This window comes from Nyctibius grandis, unplaced genomic scaffold, assembly GCF_013368605.1.
Source record: "Nyctibius grandis isolate bNycGra1 unplaced genomic scaffold, bNycGra1.pri scaffold_97_arrow_ctg1, whole genome shotgun sequence".
NCBI classification, from domain to species: Eukaryota; Metazoa; Chordata; class Aves; order Nyctibiiformes; family Nyctibiidae; genus Nyctibius; species Nyctibius grandis.
Window position 1 is genome coordinate 1 of NW_027167617.1, and position 11,823 is coordinate 11,823.

At 53.9% G+C, this 11,823-nt stretch overlaps 1 protein-coding gene across 1 annotated transcript; it reads right to left on the reverse strand.

Moving 5' to 3' along the window:
* Positions 1-3,816: 3,816 nt before the first annotated feature.
* On the reverse strand, positions 3,817-4,767 carry LOC137677553 (olfactory receptor 14A16-like). The gene has a single exon (XM_068424873.1). It carries the CDS (start codon positions 4,765-4,767, stop codon positions 3,817-3,819), a length of 951 nt encoding a protein of 316 aa, XP_068280974.1.
* Between the last annotated feature and the right edge of the window lie 7,056 nt (positions 4,768-11,823).

Here is an 11,823-nt window from a genome sequence, read left to right on the forward strand (position 1 = left end):
GCAGAGATGATTGGGTAGTGGGAAACAATATGAGAAAGAAAAGCCACCAGAAACTGCAGCTTTGGGGGTCCAGAGTGGACCTGAGAATAAAGAAATGTCACCACTTTTGTGGTGTAAAAAGTCAATCGGAGGGAGTCTGGATCAGCCTACGGCTTTGTGTTTCAAGGAACAGCTGATGAAGATGGAGAGACAGCAGTACAAGTAGGGACATACCGGGGTGAGAACGAGGTGGGGGAGTGCATTGGGTGTCCTCAGCCTGCAGGAAAACAGGCACAGACATGGGACAGTGTAGGATGGCCTGTGGTGCAGATGGCCAAGGGTGCTGGCAAGGCTGAAAGGCCCTGACAGAACTGGGGTCTTTGTCCCCTTGGCTATGGCTGATGTCCTTGCCACAAAGGCCTAAGAGGAGACACATCATCCTCATAGTAATAGGGCCTCATTGCCTCCTTGCACTCACCGGGGGAGGCCAGGAGGTGTTACACTGTTGTCCTTCACTTGGCATCACACTCCTCACATCCCAAGGAAGAGCCCTGAGACACGCATGAGGGTCAGGGCTTGGTCTTTCTGCTTCATAAAACAAACCAAGGGTGTTCTCAGCATCAGAGCTGCCTGTACTTTGCCTTTGTCATCATGGCCTCCAATTATCTGGTCTAACAAGTCCACGGGGAGGTTTTGTCAGTAACGGCCCTCAGCAGGGCCCATTAGTGCTTCAAAGTGCTTTGGACTTTGCTTCTGACTTGGACTTCTTGAGAGGTTTCTTCAATCTTCCCTCTGTATCTGAGGTTCATGGAGTCAGCACCAAATATGCCATGAGGCCCATTAAAATACAGAAAGCCCTAATGAGCCATGCTTTTCTCCTAATTCTCTTCAAGTCCTGTACAACTAATTGGAAAGGTTTCAGTTGGGTACTTAATGTCGAAGATTTCAAAGAAGATTTCATAAAGGAGGATTTTTTCTTTCAAAGTTATTTTCTATCATGTTTCATTTTATGGAAGAAGTGATAGCAGCGTTCTACAATGGTTATTGATCCAGAGGATCTCCTGAAGACATCTGCACAGTCAGGAGAAGCAGTCCCTTGAGGTCTGACACTGTATGGACTACCTTGCTCCTCACTTCCCCAAGCCCATTGGCCCATAGGTTCCCTCATATGCCACCCAGGACTTGCATCACTTTTCCTCACACCAGACTGGGAGGGGCCACAGTGTATGTGGTGCTGACCTGGGATTGGCATCTATCACAGAGGACCTATGGGAGACCAGAGCACATTGCAAGCTGCAGGTGGAGGCTGGGAATGGGTTCCCAGGGCATCCACACTGGCACCAGGTATCTGTGTCCCTGTAGCTGAAAACATTTGTCTCCTACATCCATTCCCAGTTCTGGAAAGTACTTTTGTTTTCAGAAAAAGGAAATCCCTTGCAAAGACTGAAAAAAAACTCTGAGAAGTGTGTTGACACATTTCTTTATTTTGTTTTTTTGGCTTAGGTTCTTCTTACTTTCATTTTCATTGACATTAACTGGCATCTGACAGGCCTACAGGCATTAAAATGGGATCATTTGGTGTGTTGTACAGAGCCCCATGCCCCCAAAAATCTTCCCTGTGCAGGACTCCTCAGTCTTTGCCCAGAGCCAGTCACACTGAGGGGTCGACCTCTCTTCACTGAATTGGATGTTGGTTTAGATGGTCACTTACAGCACAGGAGGATTCTTGCCTCATAATCATCATCTCTGCTCCAGTTAGAAACGGGGCCCAACATCATCACAGGATCATAGAAACCTGAGGTTGGAAGGGACCTCAGGAAGTCTGCAGTCCAACCTCTCAGAAACAGGGTCAGACCGAGCTGTTCAAGGCTTGATTCAGTCCGAGTTTGAAAACCCCCAAGGACAGAGACTGCACAACCGCTCTGGGTGACCTGTTCCAGCACTTGGCTGAGCTCCTGGGGAAAAAAGTTTTCCTCATGTTCTGGCTGCACCTCTCCTCTTTCCACTGCCTCCCATTGTCTTTTGTCCTCCCGCCATGCACCATGGTGAAAAGCCTGGCTCTCTGTTCTCCATATCCTCCTCATTAGTACTGCCCAGCTTTGATGAGATCCTCCCTCAGCCTCCCCTCACAAGCAAAGTCCTCCAGGCCCTGGCTGTCCTGATGGCCCTTTGTTAAACCCACGCCAGCTTGCCAATATCGTTCCTGAATTGGGGATCTGAAATCTGGATGGGATATTCCAGAGAATCCCTTCACTCCATCTCCTGGCTGTGCGCCTGGTCACACCACCCAGTATGCTGGTGACCTCCCTTGCTGCCAGGGCACACAGCTGCCCCCTGTTCAGCTCCCTGCCCACCAAGACCTTTCTCATGGGGTTGCTCCCAGCCAGGCAGTCCCCAGCCTATGCTGTTGCCAGGGTGAGTCCCCTGAAGGGGCAGAAAGCAGCATTTGTCCTTCTGGGATTTATGAGGTTCCTGCCAACACATGCTCTCCTTCTCCTTGAACCCCATAATTGAACATAGAGGCCTAGGAGACCTTTTCAGGAAAGACTTGGACAAAGGCGGCATTGAGTCCCTCAGCACCAGCATCAGCGACCACTGTTGTTAAATTCCCCTCCCAACTCAGCAGCAGCCCTGCATTTTCCTTCTTCAGCCTCGGTCTCTAACACAGCCGTTGAAGCTCTTGTTTTCACTCCTGACTGTTCTTGCAGTCATGAACTCCAGGTGAGCTTTGCCTTTCCCAAAGTCATACCTGCACAGCAGAGGCAATGTGCAAAATTCCTTGTCTGTACCTGTCCTTGCTGTCACCCCCTGGAAGCTGCTTTGTGGCCCCTGTCTGAGCCCTGTGCTGTGAAGCCCATCCCCACTGCCCCACATATGGTCCATAGCCCCACTGTGCAGGCACAACACAAGACAAAGTGCATTCAGGATGGGGAATGTGGGCACACATGGTGCCCACAGCAGTCTTTGGTGTTTTGTCACCCCATGGCTTCCCAGTTAGGCAGCCTCTCCAAGCCCCTGGAGAGGCCATATCACATGTGGGGCTTCACAGAGAGCCCTGCTCCAGGGTCTGCCAGGGTCTGGGCCAGGAGAGAGGCCAGGCAGGGCTGGCCAATCCCCTGATAAAGGCACTGAGCCCAACAGCAGGATGGAGATGGCTTCGCAGCAAAACTCACCCATAAACCTAGGGTGAGCAGCCAGTGCTGGAAATGGCCGGTGAGACAGGCTGGGGGCGACAACTGCCCTGGGTCACCTTCCTGGTCTGTCCGTGACACCGAGGGCACAGATCAGCCCCCTCTCTCCTATGCTTTCATGTCTCAGTTTCCTTCCATGAGCCCCTTCCCGTGCTCTCTGTAGAGCCCTAAGCTGATGGTGATGCTCTGCAGAGTAAGCAGGCTGTAGTGCGTGGGAGCCAGAAGAAGACAGTCCCCGTCAGATCCCTGTTGATTATTCACCATCTCCAGGGGCAGTGGCACCAACAAGTGAACGTTCAGTCCAAGTCTCCTTCCCTAATGCATCGCCCCATGCCCTCCTCTCCTCAGCCCATGGAGAACCCCAGAACAGCAGCACAGCATCACGGGAAAAATCTCTTCAGCCTATTCCTGACCTTAGCTTTGGAAAAAGAGCCCAACCGCCAGACATCAGCACTGAGGAAACCCTCTTTTATTACAGAGATGTTCCATGGGAGGCCAGCTGTTCCATAGTGTCAGACACATGTGCAGAGACCTATGGGTCAGACGGCCTCTGGTGAAGTTGAGTGAAAGCAGACTTTCCTGGATAAACAGAATTACCACAGATGCAATGCCCAAAGAACAGGAGGCTCCCCAGATACACTAGAAATCACTTATGAAGGGATGTTGGCAGCAGATATTGCTGCTGAAAGACTACTGACTGAATCAGCTTCTTTAGTGCGTCTTTAAGTTCCTGATTCCTCAAGCTGTAGATGAGGGGGTTCACTGCTGGAGGAATCACTGAGTACAGAACTACCACCACCAGATCCAGGGATGAAGAAGAGAGGGAGGGAGGCTTCAAGTAAGCAAACATGCCCGTGCTGATAACCAGGGAGACCACGGCCAGGTGAGGGAGGCACATGGAAAAGGCTTTGTGCTGTCCCTGCTGAGAGGGGATCATCAGCACGGCCCTGAAGATCTGCACATAGGACAGCACAATGAAAACAAAACACATTAAAGATAAGCAGCCACTAACCACAATAAGTCCAGCTTCCCTGAGGTAGGCATCTGAGCAGGAGAGCTTGAGGATCTGGGGGATTTCACAGAAGAACTGGTCCACAGCATTGCCTTGGCAGAGGGGTAGTGAAAATGTATTAGCTGTGTGCAGCAGAGCATAAAGGAAACCTGTGTCCCAGGCAGCTGCTGTCATGTGGACACAAGCTCTGGTCCCATAGTGCAGGGGTTTGCAGATGGCCACGTAGCGGTCATAGGCCATGACCGTCAGAAGACAATACTCTGCCACTATCAAGGCGGCAAACAGAAAGAGTTGGACAGCACATCCTGCACAGGAGATGGCCCTGGTGTCCCACAGGGAATTGGCCATGGATTTGGGGAGAATGGTGGAGATGGAGCCCAGGTCGAGGAGGGAGAGGTTGAGGAGGAAGAAGTACATGGGGGTGTGGAGGCGGTGGTCGCAGGCTACAGCGGTGATGATGAGGCCGTTTCCCAGGAGGGCAGCCAGGTAGATGCCCAGGAAGAGCCAGAAGTGCAAGAGCTGCAGCTCCCGTGTGTCTGGAAATGGCAGGAGGAGGAACTGGGTGATGGAACTGCCGTTGGGCATTTGGTTCCTCTGGACATGTGAGACTGTGCAAGGAGGAAATAACAGTGAAAAGTTAGGGTAAATTCTTCTGAACAAAATTAAAGCTATTTCCCAATAACCCTCTCCCTGCTACACACATAGAGTGGTTTTCCTTTTCTAGGAGAACTTCCTTCAGCCCCTTGCCTGAAGCCTTGGTGTATGGTGGCTGAATGTGCTATGAGGAGCACGACATCTACCCACTGACTGCCGAGGAGTCAGCCCTGCTCTGCAGCAGTCGGTTCATGGGAATGGTGTCTTCAGGGAGCAGACCTGGTGTTCACCTTTGTCAGATGGAACCACTTGTAATGTACAAGGGCCTGTCAACAGGTGCACTCCCAGTGTTAAGGAACCAGGATGGTAGAAGGCATTTCGAGAGGTTTGGTATTTTACAGCTCCTCCTCCCATCCCGGGTAGTATTCTTGGATGTCAGAAACCCTCAGCATTTCTGCTGCCCTCAGGGAGAACGAAGTGAGTCCTGCAAGGCAAGAGGATTACCTGTAGCTTAGTGCAGAGTGAGGGAAGCTGCTCTATCCCTGCGACTTCCCCCAAGTGCCTTGGGTTTGCACCTTCATGAGATGGAGGGTGATCAGGCTCCCATGTTACCCTGAAAATAAACGAGACACTGCTGAGAACAGAGACCCATGCAGAATACTAAATGTCTCATCCTTTCTCAAGGTCTCAGCACCCCACATTTAGCAAAGAACACACATGGCTCATTTCCTCCATTATAGCATCTCTGTGCTTCTCCATGGGCCTTTCAGATAACAAAAGGGTGCTAGAGGACAGGTTTGCATTCTGGAGGGCAACTCACAGCTTGGAAGGAAGCCTCAAGGAAGTAGCAAAGTGTCTTAATGATAGCATCTGATTAAGGGAAAAACAACTTATTCTCCAGTTCCACAGGTGCTAGGAAAGCTGGGACACTTGTTCCCATGGACACACCTGCATGAAAGGACCCACAAGATCAGGGTGTGACTCTGCAGCTGAAACTCCACCTCCCCAGAAAGCCTGGCAGCAAGAATGAAATAACCATAGAAATAACAGAGACAAGTGGAGAAACAAGGGGAAATCCAGTGAGGGTGTGTCTGGGAGAGGCCAGGGCAGAGGCAGCCGGGCCCTCAGGACAGTGTTACCCTGACCCAGCTGTGCACGCCACCTCCCACACACCAGCATTGCCGGGCAGCTGCTCTCAGCCCCTGTGCTCTGCAGAGGGAACTGGGCACGTGGCTGGAGAGCTGCACCATGGCTCTGCTGGAGCTCTGGCTGCACAGGAGGGGGTTCATGCCTTGGACCCCACAGCCCTGAGGGCAGAGGCTTTGGTGGGTGTGAGAGGAGGCAAGGGGGCTTGCTCAGAGGAAGGGGTCTGCATTGGAGGGGGTCACACAGAGTTCTCTGAATTCTCCCTTCCACAACATTTCTGGCTTTAGTTCCCTCTCATTCCCAGATCATATCCCTGCTGCCTGGAGATTTTCCTCCTGGGAGATGTTTCCCTATCAGCGCTCACAGACCCCATTGCAACCTCTGTGCACTCACCTACACAAACCTGCCTGTTTGCACGGCACTGGCTGCGTGCATGTTCCTGTTTGGAGGTTCAGAAGGGCAGAACACCCTGATGGGTCCAGCAGAGCTGATGCTGGTGGTGTCCACAGGCAGAGGAGTGTCTGGAGGCTCCTAGCAGACCTACTGACCACTGAAAGATACATCTCGGGAGTCTCAATGACTTGTTCAAACTTGAGAACATTTTTCTCTTTCCTTCCCCCCACTCCCCCTCCTGTCCCCTGCCCTCAAAGAAGAAAAGTGAAAACACAGACTCAGGAAATCTCTTTATAGCAAACCCTGCCTTGACCTTCCTCTTGAAACATCCCCTTGCAAGTTTCCTAGTGCTGATATGGAGCTGTGAGCAGCCCTGGCCCACACAGCACCCTCTCAACAGCAGAAGGACCCTGCCCTGCCTGGGCTCACTCCTTCCACCCACAGCTTCTCCCTGCAGCACCAGAGGGAGCTCCCCGGGCAGGTTGAGTGCTGACCCTGGCAGGCAGCAGAGTCCCTGCCCCAGCACAAAGACCCCTGGGGTGCAGGGACCCTGCTCTCAAGGACAGCCCTGGGCACCCCTGGCTGCACACCCCTGCAGTTGTCCCCAGCAGAAGGCAGCCGTCATGCTCTGTCCCTCTGACCGTGCAGCAGGGAAGCCCTGCTCTGGAGCATGTTCTTCTCCTCTACCACAGAGATACTGTGAGAGACATCCTGACAGCTCCTGTAAACTGTGGGATGCACCAGCTTCAGGTAATCCCACCAGCAACTGCCCCTGCATTGTCCTGCAGCCAGAGACTTACCATGTCGAGGGCTGTGAAGATTTCTCCCCCAGTGAGCTCTCAGCACCCTCCCACCCCACACTGCCTTTAACCTCTCTCTGCCTGGCTCCTCTCCCCTTCGCTGCCTGCAGGCAGTGCCCTCAGCCCTGCTGCGCTCTGCAGAGGAGCTGCTCCTGGGCAGAGCTGTCTCTCTGCAGCGCTGCCCACTTGCCATCAGCTCCCTCCATCCCAGGAGCCCAGCCCAGCTCAGCAGCAGAGGGACCAGCCCAAGGTGTCTCTTCCTCTGTCCCCTCTGGGCTCTCTCCAGGTGTCCCTGGGGCTCCAGGGGAACCTGCTGTGAAACAGGCTGAAACAATCCATGATGTTCCCTCCCTCAGCTGGGGAGAGGCACTTCTTTCCATCAGTGACGATTCTCCTCTCAGAGAGAGAGTGAGGTCTAAGACTGATATTTCCTTGTCCCATCATTAGACAGGACAATCGGAACGTAACCGGGAGGGATGTCCTTTACCTCTGCTGAGTCAATAGAAGCATCTCATTTGTGGCTTTGTAGTCCTGGGGCTAGAAGGGGACTCAGCCCCCTCCCATGCACACCACAAACCCACAGGAGGTGGGATTCCTCTTGCCTCAGGTGTTCAGGTGGGCACAAAACAGCCACCTGCATGTGAGCTCCTTGTCTCAGCTCCCATGCTGGTTAATGGAGATGGAGGGCAGGACTGGGCTGTTCAGACACCAGCCTGGTGACATTGAAGGTGTCAGGGGTGGTCAGAGATGTGCAGGTAACTGCAAGCTCTAAGGGAGCAGTTCACAGAGACAGGCCAACATCCAGGACAGGCTGGAGAGCTGGGCAGAGAGGAACCTCATGAAGTTCAACAAGGGCAAGTGTAGGGTCCTGCACCTAGGGAGGAATAACCCCATGCACCAGTACAGACTGGGGGTGACCTGCTGGAAAGCAGCTCTGTGGAAAAGGACCGGGGAGTTCTGGTGGACAAGTTCCCCATGAGGCAACGATGTGCCCTTGTGGCCAGGAAGGCCAATGGTGTCCTGGGGTGCATGAGGAAGAGTGTGGCCAGCAGGTCGAGGGAGGTTCTTCTCCCCCTCTACACTGCCCTAGTGAGGCGACACCTGGAGTAAGGTGTCCAGTTCTGGGCCCCCAGTTCAAGACAGACAAGGAACTACTGGAGAGAGTCCAGCGGAGGGGTACGGAGATGGCCAGAGGGCTGGAGCATCTCTGCTATGAGGAGAGGCTGAGGGAGCTGGGGCTGTTCAGCTGGAGAAGAGCAGACTGAGGGGGGATCTTATCAACGCTCACAAATAGCTCAGGGGCGGGTGTCAAGGGGATGGGGCCAGACTCTTCTCAGTGGTGCCCAGTGACAGGACAAGGGGCAACGAGCACAACCTGAGACACGGGAAGTTCCACCTGAAAGTGAGGAGAAACTTCTCTGCTGTGAGGGTGCCAGAGCCCGGGCACAGGCTGCCCAGGGAGGGGGGGAGTCTCCTTCTCTGGAGATATTCAAACCCGCCTGGACGCGGCCCTGTGCAACGTGCTGTGGGTGACCCTGCTTGGGCAGGGGTGGGACTGGGTGATCTCCAGAGGCGCCTTCTGACCCCAGGCAGGCTGGGACAGTGTGATTGTGTGTTACTGGGTGCCCTGGGGTTACTGGGAACACTGGGGTTACTGGGAGCGCTGGGGTTACTGGGAGCGCTGGGGTTATTGGGAGCACTGATGTTACTAGGAGTGCTGACGAGACTGGGCAAGCGGGGGTTACTGGGCACCCTAGGTTTACCAGGAGAACTGGGGTTACAGAGCAGACTGGGAGCACAGGGGTTACTGGGCACACTAGGGTAACTAGGCAGACTGGGATCACTGGTGTTACTGGGAGCCCTGGTGTTACTGGGAACGCTGGGGTTACTGGTAACACTGGGGTTACTGGGAGCACTGGTGTTACTGCAAGAGCTGGGGTTACTGGGTGCAGTGGGGATACTGGGAGCACTGGGGTGACTCGGAACACTGGTGTTACTGGGAGTGCTGGAGTTACTGCGCACGCGGCAGTTACTGGGTGCCCTAGGGTTACTGGGAGCACTAGAGTTACAGAGCAGAGTGGGAGTACTGAGGTTACTGGGAGCACTGGCATCTCTGGGATCCTTACCATTACTGGGCGGACTGGGTGCAATGGGCTTACTGGGAGCACAGCACGCTGGTGCTACTGGGAGCCCTGGTCCTTCTGGAAATCCTGGTGTTACTGGGAGCACTGGGGTTACTGGGCACCCTGGTGTGACTGGAAGCCCTGGGTTTAGTGGGAGCACTGGTGTTACTGGGAGCAGTGTGACCACTGGTTTTAATGGGCACTGGTGTCACTGGGAACACTGCGGTTACTGGGAGCACTAGTGTTACTGGGTGCCCTGGGGTTACGCCACACTGGGAGCACTGGTGTTACTAGGAGTGCTGGGGTTACTGAGCACATTGGATTTATGGGGAGCACTGGTGTTACTGGAAGCACTGGTGTTACTTAGAGCACTGTGAGTCCTGGGATCACGGCGATTCGTGGGACCACTGGTGTTACTGGGAACACTGGTGTTACTTGGAGCCCTGGGGTTACTGGGCACCCTGATGTTACTGAGCACCCTGGGGTTACTGGGAGCACTGGCATTACTGGGTAGACTGGGAGAACTGGTGTCACTGAGCACGCTGCTGTTACTGGGTGTCCTGGTGTTACTGGGTGCGCTGGAGTTACTGGGAGATCTGGTGTTACAGGACGCAATGATATTACTGGGCGCGCTGGAGTTACTGGGAGATCTGGTGTTACAGGACGCAATGATGTTGCTGGGCAGACTGGGGTTACTGGGAGATCTGGTGTTACAGGACGCAATGATGTTGCTGGGCAGACTGGGGTTACTGGGAGATCTGGTGTTACAGGACGCAATGATGTTACTGGGCAGACTGGGCACCCTGGTGTTAATGAGAGCCCTGATGTTACTAGGAGCACTGGTGTAACTGGGTGCGTTGGGCACACTGGAGTTACTGGTAGCTCTGGTGTTCCTGGGAGTGCTGGTGGTACTGGGCGCACTGGGGATACTGGGAGCACTGTTGTAACTGGGCGTGCTGGGAGCACTGGTGTTGCTGGGCCCACTGGTGTTACTGGGAGCTGTAGTGTTACTGGGCGCACTGGTGTTACTGGGAGTACTGGTGTTACTGGGTGCACTGGTGTTACTAGGAGCGCTGGGGTTACTGGGCACATTGGTTTTACTGGAAGCCCTGGTGTTACTGGGTGCCCTGGAGTTATTGGGAGTAGTAGTGTTAATGGGAGCACTGGGGTTACTGGGAAGATTGGGGTTACTGGGAGCACTGAAGTTACTGGTCAGACTGGGAGCACTGGGGTTACTGGGAGCCCTGGTGTAACTGGGTGCAGAGGTGTTACTGGGCGCTCTCATATTACTGGGAACACTGAGGTTTCTGGGCATACTGGGAGCATTGTTTTTACTGGGACCCCTGATGTTACCAGGAGCACTGCTGTAACTGGGAACACTGATATTACTTGGTGCCATGGTGTTACTGCTTGCCCTGGTGTTACTGGGAGCACTGGTGATATTGGGAGCACTTGGGTTACTGGCTACACTTGGGTTACTTGGTGCACTTGTGTTACTGGGAGCAGTGGGAGTCCTGTGAGCACTGGTGTTAATTGGAGCACTGGTGTTACTGGGCGTACTGGGAGCACTGGGAGTCCTGTGAGCCCTGGGGTTACTGGGCAGACTGGGGTTACAGGGAGCACAGCACACTGGTTTTACTGGGCGCCCTGGTGCTACTGGGTGCCCTGGAGTTACTGGGAGCACAGGTGTTACTGGCCACCATGGTGTATCACGAGCTTTGGTGTTACTGGACTCCCTGGTGTTACTTGGCACTCTGGTGTTACTGGGACCCCTGGTGTTACTGGGAGCACTGGTGTTACAGGGAGCAGTGGGAGCAATGGGAACCCTGGGAGCACTGGAGTTACTGGGAGCATTCCTGTTGCTGGGCCCATGGGTGTTACTGTGCGCCCTAGAGTTCCGTGGCGCACTGGGGTTACTGGGACCCCTGGTGTTACTGGGCACACGGATGTTGCTTAGACCCCTGGGTTTAGCAGGAGCACTGGTGTTACTGGACGCAATGATGCTACTGGGTGCCCTGAGGTTACCGGGCACCTTGGTGTTACTGGGAGCCCTGGGGTTACTGGGCAGACTGGGACCACTGGTGCTAATGAGAGCCCTGGTGTTGCTGGGAGCACTGGTGTAACTGGGTGCTCTGGGAGCACTGGTGTTACTGACTGCACTGGTGTTAGTGAGTACCCTGGTTTTACTGGGCGCACTGGAATTACTAGGCACCCTGGTGCTCCTGGGTGCACTGGACCTACTGGGAGCACTGCTGTTACTGGGCACTCTGCTGTTAATGGGCACCCTGCTGGTACTGGGTGTAGGGACGTATTTGGGGGAAAATGGGCGTGCGCTGAGCCAGCCCTTTGAGACCTGGGACTAAGCACGTGGCAAGCGGCAAAAGCAACTCTGAGCAGTCAGCAGCCTTGAGGAGAGAAAACGAGAAATCAGCAGTTGAGCAACTAAGAACTGAGAAAACAGTGAAAAGTAACCGATGAAGAGCGGAGTAAGAAGGACCAATCGTAAGAGACTTGCTATATTGCATAAACCAATCAATAGTTCACTAAGACACGTGACTGCCTTGTGGACAAGAATTATAACCAAT